Source organism: Humulus lupulus, chromosome 5 (assembly GCF_963169125.1).
Source record: "Humulus lupulus chromosome 5, drHumLupu1.1, whole genome shotgun sequence".
NCBI lineage: Eukaryota > Viridiplantae > Streptophyta > Magnoliopsida > Rosales > Cannabaceae > Humulus > Humulus lupulus.
Window position 1 is genome coordinate 165,911,099 of NC_084797.1, and position 11,208 is coordinate 165,922,306.

The 11,208-nt window shown below is 40.4% G+C and overlaps 1 protein-coding gene and 1 non-coding gene across 2 annotated transcripts; one reads left to right on the forward strand and one right to left on the reverse strand.

The window, feature by feature from the left end:
* The first annotated feature begins 4,873 nt into the window (after positions 1-4,873).
* LOC133779647 (uncharacterized) lies at positions 4,874-7,391 on the forward strand. The gene is made up of 4 exons (XM_062219583.1): positions 4,874-5,734; positions 6,240-6,465; positions 6,559-6,882; positions 7,009-7,391. The coding sequence occupies exons 1-4, from the start codon at positions 4,874-4,876 to the stop codon at positions 7,389-7,391; spliced, it is 1,794 nt and encodes a 597-aa protein (XP_062075567.1).
* LOC133780859 (small nucleolar RNA R71) lies at positions 5,519-5,625 on the reverse strand. The gene has a single exon (XR_009869668.1). It is a non-coding gene; the product is annotated as a small nucleolar RNA R71 (small nucleolar RNA).
* Positions 7,392-11,208: the final 3,817 nt, after the last annotated feature.

Sequence of the window (11,208 nt, forward strand, 5' to 3'; positions counted from 1 at the left end):
ATGCCTAAGCTAAACATTGTTGGGTTTTGGGGTTAGTTGCTGAAATTTGAAATCATAGGAGTGGATCTTGGGTGTGCTGATGTTTTGAGTTGATTCTAGTGTTTATAGGATGTTAGATTGTTCATATGAGGTTTGGATTTGAGTTTTGGAGTTTAGGTATTGGTTTGGGGTGATTTGGAGAGGTTAAAGCTCGGGAAAAATGCAGGAAAAACCCAGATTTTCTGGGTTCGCGATGGAGCGCCGCGGCCTTGTTCTTGGGCGCCGCGGTGCGAGGAGGCTTCAGGATGGGGGCTTGGGCTCTGGGCGCCGTGGCCCTTGATGGGTGTGCCGCGGCCCTAGGTCATTTTGGCAGCCCAAATGTTGAATTTTTAGGGGTTTTGCCCGGGGACACGGGGGATGATTCCGATACTTTGTTTTGTGGATTTAGAGGTCCCGGGAGTGCGGGATTGGTCCCGGGAAGTGGTTCTAGGCTTGATTAGTATTGAAAGTGTTTTATGTGTGTTGTGACTAGGATTTCGGAGGGGCTCGTGCTTGTGGACCGTGCTCGTGATCGTGGTGCATCGGAAAGCACGGAATACAGGTAAGAAAGCCGTAACACCCGAGTTTAGTGCTTGGCCCCACTGTGTGATTGAAGGGCGTGGCCCCGGATTGTATTACGTGCAAATGCTTAACCTTAAATGAACCGTGATGTGTGTGAATGTTTATTTTGAATGTACTATATGTGTGATTATGATGAAATGAGCGGCAGAGGCCGAGTACGGCGTAGGCCGGGGCGGCCGTGGGCCGAAAGTAACACACAGCACATGGGATGCTTATATTCAGGGTGGGACCCAAGGGATACATGAGTTATCCTCGCGGTGAGAACCGAAACTCCAGGCTTTGGTAAGGCCTTGGGAGCGGCATGGCTGTACTTATTTATTATGATGGTTTTCCTATGTGTCAGTGAATTATTGCCAGCTATTTGTTTTGCATATGTTATGTGTTATTTGGGTTTTCTTGCTGGGCTTCGGCTCACGGGTGCTCCGTGTGGCAGGTAAAAGCAAGGAGTCAGTCAACCGGCCATGAGTATAGAGAGCGTGGGGGCGGCGCGTACATGTTCGGCCTGCCCGACTGCTTTGGTTGGGGGCATTTTGTATATGGCTGTATTTAACCATTCTTTTGATAACTGATCAAGTGTAGATCTATTTTTGAGTTGTAAATATTTTGTAAACCTTATTTTGGGATCCCAGATGTTTTATATTTAACATTTTCAATGAAGTTGACCATTTTAAAAGAATATAGCCTTAAACTCTAGTTTAATCACACTTTTGGTTTTAGAAACCACTTTGAGTCAATTAAATGCACAATTTCTGTTTTAAACTCACTTAGTAACGGCTCTAAGGTAGTAGGGCGTTACACAAAGCTTCTTGAATCGTGGGAGGAAGTGAATGAAGGCGGCTTAAAGATTAGAGTTGGGAACAGAGCGTTTGTTGCGGTCCAAGCTAGAGGAAGAGCTCGTCTCAAGTTCGGAAATAAATTTTTAATTTTAAATGATGTATTTTTTATTCCGGATTTTAGTAGAAATATAATTTAAGTTTCCATGTTGCAATTAGAACGATTTGTTATGACTTTCACAAGTTCTAATATATCTATTTATTTCAATGGATCACAATTGTGTATTGCATGTTTGGAAAACGGGCTTTATATTCTGCGACCTAATGAACCCCTCACTCTTAATAATGATTTATTCAAAGTAGCGAACATAGGACCAATAAACGTCAAAAGACCGATAACGATAATATGACGTATTTATGGCACTTGAGACTAGGTCACATTGGCTATGAGAGAATTCAAAGACTTACAAAGGACGGACCTTTGAGGAAACTCACCTTAGGTGAATCTTGTCTAGAAGGCAAATTGACCAAGCGTCCATTCTCTGCAAAGGGTGATAGGGCCAAAGAACCACTTGGTCTTGTGCATTCAGATGTTTGTAGGCCTTTGAATGTATAAGCCAGGGGTGGTTTTGAGTATTTCATCACTTTCATTGACGATTACTCTAGATACTCATGTCTTTCCTAATGCATAGGAAATCAGAAACATTTTCAAAGTCTCAGGAATTCCTAGCAATGGCTCAGAACCAATTAGGTAAAACATTAAAGATCTTGTGATCTGATAGGGGTGGAGAATATTTGGATATGCAGTTCCAAGATCATTTAACTGAACTTGGGATTTTATCACAACTTATTGCCCCAGGTACTCCACAATAAAATGGTGTAGCGGAACACCAGAACAGAATTTTATTGGAAATGGTTAGATGCATGCTTAGTTACTCAATTCTACCAACTTCGTTCTAGGGACATGCAATTGAAATGGTGAACGACATTCTCAATGTTGTGCCGTCTAAATCAAACCCCAAAACACCTTTAGAACGTTGGAATGGTCGTGAACCTAGTTTACGCCATTATAAAATCTGGGGGTGTCCCGCTCACGTTCTGAGGAAAAAGGAGGGAAAGCTAGAACCGCGAACTGAGGTTTGCATGTTTGTTGGCTATCCTAAAGGTACTCGGGGTGGACTTTTCTATAGTCATTCAGAAAAGAAAGTGTTTACTTCTACAAATGCTACTTTTATGGAAAATGACTATGTCCAGAACATTAAACCACGTAGCAAAGTAGTTTTAGAGGAGATGGTTAAAGAATTGACTCCAACCAATGTTCCATCGTCATCAAAGCGAGGTGATGATGAAATTTCTACTCTTCATGTACAACTGATGCAAGTCGATTTAAATGAAGAAAGCACCACTGTTCCTGAGCAAACAGTCACGGAGCCTCGTCGTAGTGGGAGGGTTTCTAGGAACCCAGTTCACTATGGTTTGGATGGTGAAACCAATATGGTTATTGGTGACACTAGTGATGATGATCTGTTGTCTTTCAAACAGGAAATGGCTAGCCCTGAAAAGGAACTATGGCTCGAAGCCATGAAATAGGAAATGGAGTCCATGTACTCAAATTCCGTCTGGGATCTTGTGGAAGCATCTAGTGACTTTAGGGCCATTGGGTGCAAGTGGATCTACAAGAAGAAACAAGGTGTTGATGGAAATATCGAGACTTATAAAGCTCTATTAGTGGCAAAGGGTTATACCCAAAGAGAAGGCGTGGACTATGAGGAAACTTTTAGTCTGGTAGCCATGCTCAAATCCATTCGTATCCTCCTATCCATAGCAGCCGCTCTCGACTATGAGATCTGGAAAATGGATGTAATAACTCTATATTTTAGAGTTATTAATTGAGCTTTTGGACTTAAAAATTTAAGTGAAATGGAGTGTTTGTGCTATTATTATGTGGTTTTAGTTATTTTGTTTCTTAACTTTGTTTGTGTAATTTGTTTTAATTAATGATAACTCTTGTGGAAAATATTGGAATTATGTTCTAAAAAAAAATGTGGTATCTATTTTGAAGGCATAGCGAGAGGGTGCTTGGAAAGCTTAGTGAAGCATGTGTAAGGAAATCATATTGGAGTTGAAATTCTGGCAATTGTTGCAACATTAGTTAACTTTGCTGCAGCAAAGTGTGGGCAGCCAGCAACATAAAGTCTGCACACTTGGCATGTACTTAGATGAGGTGGAAAGGAGCTGCAAAATTCTGAAAAGGCAAAGAATGTGGTCCCCCCACGTGTAGAGAGAGAAAGGGAGGGTTTATACCCTTTGTGAGCTCAAAAAGACATAATCTTCTTCTCCAAGAAAAAAAGGAAGAAAAAAGAGAACCAGCCGCCCATGCTCCATTGAAGGGACTTCTCTGCATTTTTTTTTAGCTGAAATCATCAAGAAGAGAAGAGGAAGGAGAAGGAAGCTAGAAGAAGAAGAAGATTAAGAGTTAGAAGACAAAGAAGAGAATATCTCTATCAATTTGGCTTGTTTTTCTAACCTCTACTTTCATATAATTTTATTTTCTTTTTCTTTCTTCCTTGAACTCTTGAGATAATGTTGAATGTTTATTGTGGTGACTTGGGTATTTTTACTATGACTTAAATTGTTTGTGTTAGGGATATTGATGAACCCTAATTTGCAATTGCCCCCAAATTGTTGATTGTTTTATGAAAATTTTCTCTTGTTCAATTGAGCTATTTTTATTGTGCAAATCTCTTGCTTGAGAATGATTAACTTAGGTGAGAGACAAGCTAGTTTTAATTCCGGAAGGGTAAAAATTAGTGGAAATGCTTGATTGATGCATGGTTATACTTTTGTTATTGATTAGTGAATAACTTAGGAATATTTTATTCACCTTGCAAACTTGAAGGATTGATGCTTGGAATTTTGTTCTTGAAATTAAATTTAGCATAGGAATATGTGAATCTAATTGATGGAACCTTAACATGAGCATTTGGAAAAATGGCATGTGCATTAAATTGGAAATCCTAGTTACAAGAGAACTTTGCTATGAACTTTGTTGCAACATCAGGGGCAAAAATACAAATTAGGGGGATTTGATATGCCTAACTTTTATCATCATAGTAATCACAATTTGTCATTTTCTAGCTTTATTGTTAAAAGCCTATTTTAATTCTCTTGTTTAGTTCTTTTTGTTCTTTAGTTCAATTGATTAAGTCATAAAAAAAAGGATAGTTAATTGTACCCCAAATTGTTTGATGATGATTTTTACAATATTTGTTTGGCAATCCTTGAGGAGACAATAAAAATTACTTTCATTATATTACTTGTTCAACGATTGTGTACACTTGCACACACTTAGGAAAATCCGCAGCAAGTTTTTGACGCTGCTGCTGGGGATTGCTTAAAGTCAATTATTGTAAAGTTGATTATCTTGCAATTTTGTTTAATTTTTCTTTCTTTTGTGCTAACTTGGGTGATTCTCCTGCAATTTCAGGTTTATACAGTGTATGAACGAGAATCAAGACCCTGAACTACTTCCCATTGATCTAGAAATCGAGCACACCTTTAGAAGAAGGCGAAGAATACAAAAGTCAAAAAGGGAAGTAGTAGTGATGCATGCTAAGAAAGGGGCTCAACAGGGAGCCGCCCAGAGGGTAGCTCCTCTACCAGGAGTCGCTCATGATCCACCAGTAAATACAGCAGGAGTTGCTCAAGATCGAGCAGCTCAAGGGGGAGTAGCTGCCAAGAATGGGCAAAATGCAGTTATTGTGGCTGATGACAGAGATCATGCTATAAGGCAATATTCTCTCCCCCTCTTCAATGAGCTTAATCTAGGAATTGTCACACCAGAAATTCAGGCAGCACAGTTTGAATTGAAGCCAGTCATGTTCCAAATGCTTCAAACTGTGGGTCAGTTTAGTGGGATGCCAACAGAGGATCCTCACCTTTACCTTCACATGTTCATTGAAGTAAGTGACTCTTTCAAGCTGCCCAGAGTGACAGAGGATGCATTGAGACTAAAGTTGTTCCCATACTCCTTGAGAGATAGAGCCAGAGCTTGGTTGAACTCCTTGCTATCTGATTTCGTGAGTACTTGGCAAGAGGTGGCTGAGCGGTTCTTGATGAAGTATTTTCCTCCCACTAAAAATGCCAAGCTTCGCAATGAGATTACTTCATTTCAACAACTTGATGAAGAATCCTTATATGAGGCATGGGAGCGGTTTAAGGAGTTGTTACGCAAATTCCCTCACCATGGAATTCCTCATTGCATCCAAATGGAAACCTTCTATAACGGTCTTAACGCTCATACTAGGATAGTGGTTAATGCTTCAGCGAACGGGGCTCTTCTTGCTAAGTCCTATAATGAGGCATATGAAATCCTTGAGAGAATATCCAACAACAACTATCAGTGGCCCACTTCTAGATTGTCTACCGGTAGAAAGGTGGCCGGTATTCATGATTTGATGCCATCACTTCTTTGGCGGCCCAAGTGTCTTCTATTTCTAATATGCTCAAGACAATGAATATGGGGATGAATCAATCAATGGGGCAGCCTATGGGGACACAAATGGGGAAAATGGAGAGCATTTCTTATGTGTATTGTGGTGAGGGTCATACTTTTGATAACTGTCCTTCTAATCCGGTAGCTGTATGTTATATGGGGAACCAAAATAAGAATGGTCTTTATTCTAATTCCTACAACCCATCATGGAGGCAACACCCCAATTTTTCATGGAGTAATCAAGGAGCTGGCCCTAGTAATCATTCGATGCCTCCAAGACCAAATTTTCCACCGGGTTACCCCCCTCAAGCACCACAACAAAGACCACAACAACAAAAATGCAATCTAGCTCTCTTGAGAGCATGTTGAAGGAATATATAGTGAAGAATGAAGCTATTATTCAGAGCCAAGCGGCTTCATTGAGGAACTTAGAAAACCAAGTTGGGCAACTAGCTAATGAGCTTAGAAATAGACCCCACGGTACACTGCCAAGTGATACCGAGAATCCAAGGAGTATAGGGAAGGAACATTGTAAAGCTGTCACTTTGAGGAATGGAAAGGAGTTAGAGAAGGACAAGACCGAGTCTGGGCATGAGGGTGAGCCCTCTTCAATCCAAATAAATGAAGAATTCAAAAAAGATGCTAAACTTCCTAGTGCATAAAAATCTGCCTCTGCCCAGGATACTGCAGGGATACCACAGCATTGTCAACCAGCAAGCTCAATTTCAAAGAAGCCACCTCCATTTCCTCAACGTTTTCAGAAGCAAAAGTTGGATTCTCAATTCAAGAAGTTTCTAGATATGTTGAAGCAGTTGCATATCAACATCCCACTGGTAGAGGCACTTGAGCAAATGCCTAACTATGTAAAATTCATGAAAGATATTCTTACAAGGAAGAGAAGGTTAGGAGAATTTGAGACAGTGGCTCTTACCAAGGAATGTAGCTCATTCTTGCAAAACAAGCTGCCACCGAAGATGAAAGATCCTGGGAGTTTCACCATTCCATGTACCATTGGTAATTCTTATTGTGGCATGGCATTATGTGACTTGGGTGCCAGTATAAATCTGATGCCTATGTCTGTGTATAGACAATTGGGGATTGGTGAAGTCTGACCTACCACAGTGACTCTATAACTTGCAGATAGATCTCTTGCTTATCCAGATGGGAAGATTGAGGATGTCTTGGTAAAAGTTGATAAGTTCATTTTCCCAGTTGATTTCATTGTGTTGGATTATGAGGCAGACAGGGAGGTACCAATCATTCTAGGGAGGCCTTTTCTAGCTACTGGTAGAACTTTGATTGATGTGCAAAAGGGTGAACTTACTATGAGGGTTCAAAATGAGGAGATGATTTTCAATGTTTTCAAGGCTATGAGATTTCCAGATGAGGACGAAGAGTGTTCTGTGGTTTCAGTGGTAGATTCTTTGGCTTCAAAGGAATTAGAAAACAATTTTGATGATCCTCTAGAGAGACTCTTGATGTTTGATTCACATGCAGAGGATGAGGATGAATACTTAGCTTAGCTAGAAGCTAGCTCACAAGGATTGCATACAAGAAAGCATTTTGAATCTTTGGAGCTCTCTTCAAGGTCTTTCACAACCCCTAAACCATCAGTGGAAGAGCCTCCGGAGTTGGAATTAAAAGCTTTACCCTCACACTTAAGATATGCCTATTTGGGTAAGTCTTCCACCTCACCTGTGATTGTTTCAGCTAAGTTAAGTATGGAGCAAGAAGAAAAGTTGCTGGATGTGTTGAGGAAGTTCAAGAAGGCCATTGGGTGGACCATTGCAGACATAAAATGGCATTAGTCCTTCTCTATGCATGCATAAGATTCTGTTAGAAAACAATGAAAAATGGTCTATTGAAGGGCAAAGAAGGCTAAATCCTATCATGAAAGAAGTGGTGAAAAAGGAGATTATCAAGTGGCTCGATGCAGGTATTATTTATCCCATCTCTGACAGCTCATGGGTCAGTCCTGTCCAGTGTGACCAAAGAAAGGTGGGATTACAGTAGTGGAAAATGAAGACAATGAGCTGATTTCTACTAGAACCGTGACAGGGTGGCGAATTTGCATGGACTATAGAAAACTGAACAAGGCTACTCGAAAAGATCACTTCCCTCTTCCCTTCATTGATCAGATGTTAGACAGACTTGCAGGGAGAGAGTACTATTGTTTTCTATATGGATACTCTGGTTACAATCAGATTGCAATTGCTCTAGAGGATCAACACAAGACCACTTTCACTTGTCCCTATGGTACTTTCGCATTTCGAAGGATGCCTTTTGGTCTATGTAACGCACCTGCCACATTTCAGAGATGTATGATGGCTATTTTCACTGACATGGTGGAGCAGTTCCTAGAGGTATTCATGGATGACTTCTCTGTTTTCGGTGATTCATATGACGATTGCTTGAGCAACTTGGCCAAGGTTTTGCAAAGATGTGAAGAAACAAACCTTGTTCTTAATTGGGAAAAATGCCATTTTATGGTTAAGGAAGGTATTGTTTTGGGCCACAAGATATCAAGGCAAGGAATTAAAGTTGACCGAGCTAAGATTGAAGTTATTGAGAAGCTCCCTCCTCCTACTTCGGTGAAGCATATTAGAAGCTTTCTTGGGCATGCCGGGTTCTATAGGCGATTCATAAAAGATTTCTCCAAGGTCTCTAAGCCTCTCTGCAATCTATTGGAGAAAGAGGTGCCATTCCACTTTGATGAAGCATGTTTGAAAGCCTTTGAAGATTTGAAAGAGAGATTGATTTCAGCACCAATAATTGGAGCTCCGGATTGGGACTTGCCTTTTGAATTAATGTGTGACGCTAGCGACTATACAGTTGGAGTTGTTATGGGGCAGCGAAGAAGCAAGATATTTCACTCCATTTATTATGCTAGCCGCACTTTGACAGGTGCTCAACTTAATTATACAGTGACGGAAAAGGAACTCTTGGCTATTGTCTTTGCCTTTGACAAGTTTCGGGCTTATTTGTTGGGCACCAAGGTAATAGTATACACAGATCACTCCGCTATAAAGTACTTGATTGGGAAAAAGGATGCCAAGCCTCGTTTAATTAGATGGGTGCTTTTACTTCAAGAGTTTGATGTGGAAATTCAAGATAGGAAGGGAGTCGAGAATCAAGTGGCGGATCATTTGTCGAGAGTGGAAGGTGAAAAAGGATCCAGTGTTCTAGTGCCCATCAAAGAGACATTTCCAGATGAGCAATTGTTTAAGGTCAACCACTCTCATGTTGTTCCTTGGTTTGTGGATTTTGCTAATTACTTGGTTAGTGGATTGTTGCCTCCGGATCTAACAAGCCAACAAAAGAAGAAGTTTTTGCATGACGCGAGGCATTATTTTTGGGAGGAGCCATTCTTGTTCAAACAATGTGCTGACCAAATGATTAGGAGGTGTGTTTCCGAGCAAGAGATTGAGGATATCCTACATCATTGTCACTCTTCACCTTGTGGTGGTCATTTTGGGGGATCCCGCACCGCATCTAAGGTACTTCAATGTGGGTTCTTTTGGCCTTCCTTATTCAAAGATGCTCGTGCTTTTGTGTTGAGGTGTGATCGACACCAAAGGGTTGGTAATATTTCTAGAAGGAATGAGATGCCCTTAACTAATGTTCTTGAAGTTGAATTGTTCGATGTGTGGGGTATCGATTTTATGGGCCATTCCGCTCCATCTTATGGCAACTTGTACATCTTGGTAGCTGTGGATTACGTTTCAAAATGGGTGGAAGCAATTGCCTCTCCCACTAATGATGCTAAAGTTGTCATGAGGTTCTTACAGAAGAATGTTTTCACTCGTTTTGGCACTCCAAGGGCAATCATTATAGATGAGGGGACCCATTTTGTGAATAAAGTTTTGGCTAGCTTATTGGCTAAATATGATGTGAGGCACAAAATAGCTACTGCTTACCATCCCCAAACTAATGGGCAAGCTGAGTTGTCTAATAGAGAGATAAAAGGTGCCCTTGAGAAAGTGGTGAGTCCCAACTGCAAGGATTGGTCCAAGAGATTAGATGACACATTGTGGGCCAATAGAACAGCTTTCAAGACACCATTGGGGATGTCACCATATCGGTTGGTATTTGGAAAAGCATGTCACCTGCCAATGGAACTTGAGCACCGCGCTTATTGGGCTATTCAAACACTCAACATGGACTTGCAACTTGCAGGAGAAAAGAGAATGTTGCAGTTAAATGAATTAGAAGAGATGCGATTATTCTCTTATGAAAATGCCAAACTTTACAAGGAGAAAACAAAAAAGGTGGCATGACAAGCATATTCAGCCAAGGGTGTTCGAAGAAGGCCAGCGAGTTTTGTTGTTTAACTCGCGTTTGAAACTATTCCCAGGCAAGCTCAAGTCAAGATGGTCGGGCCCATTCTTGGTGGTTAATGTGCATCCTTATGGAGCAGTGGAATTGCGTGAAGAAGGTTCTGGAAGGGAATTAAAGGTTAATGGCCAAAGGATCAAGCATTATTGGGGAGGTGACGTTGAGCAAAACAAGTGCACAATCTCTTTGGAGGATCCTTGAAGAATATGTAAAAACTCGGGTTGCTATGGAACTTTGAGATTTAATTGTAGAGCAACCCAAGTTTTATATAGATGTATATTATATATATATATATATATAAAAGGAAAAAAAAAGAGAAGAAAAGAAATATATGAAAAAAAAATATATATGTATATAATATATTTCTTTGGGACATCGGATTTTGATGGTTTAATGTGCTTATGGTTGCAGAAAAATGGAATTAAAAAGGGGTTGAAAAGTTTGAGTGATGTAGCATCATATTGGGCTTGCTCTCTGACTTGACTGTTGCTGCAGCAAAGTTCCATGATGTTGCAACATCAAAATTCAGGTTGCTCTCTGACTTGCTGTTGCTGCAGCAAAGTTCCATGATGTTGCAACATCAAAATTGAGCATGCTCTCTAACTTGCTGTTGTTGCAGCAAAGTTCCATGATGTTGCAACATCAAAATTCAGCATGCTCTCTATGTAACGCCCTATTTCCTTAGAGCCGTTACTAAGTGAGTTTAAAAATGTGCATTCAACTCGCTAATCGAGGTGTTAGGTCAAATAGTGTAATTAAGCCATAAACAGAGGAAAAACTTTATAAATAACTCTATTTCATTGAAAATCATAAAGGTTTAACACTTGGATCCCAAAATACAGCTTAGAAATATCTTAGAAACATTTACAACATATAATTTGAACCAAGTCGACTAAACGAAAAAATCTAAGTTTATTTACAATCATCTCCCAAAATCCACTGGTTGTGGCAGCCAGGCAGGACAAACATATACATGCCGCTTCATGCTTGCTACACTCATGGTTG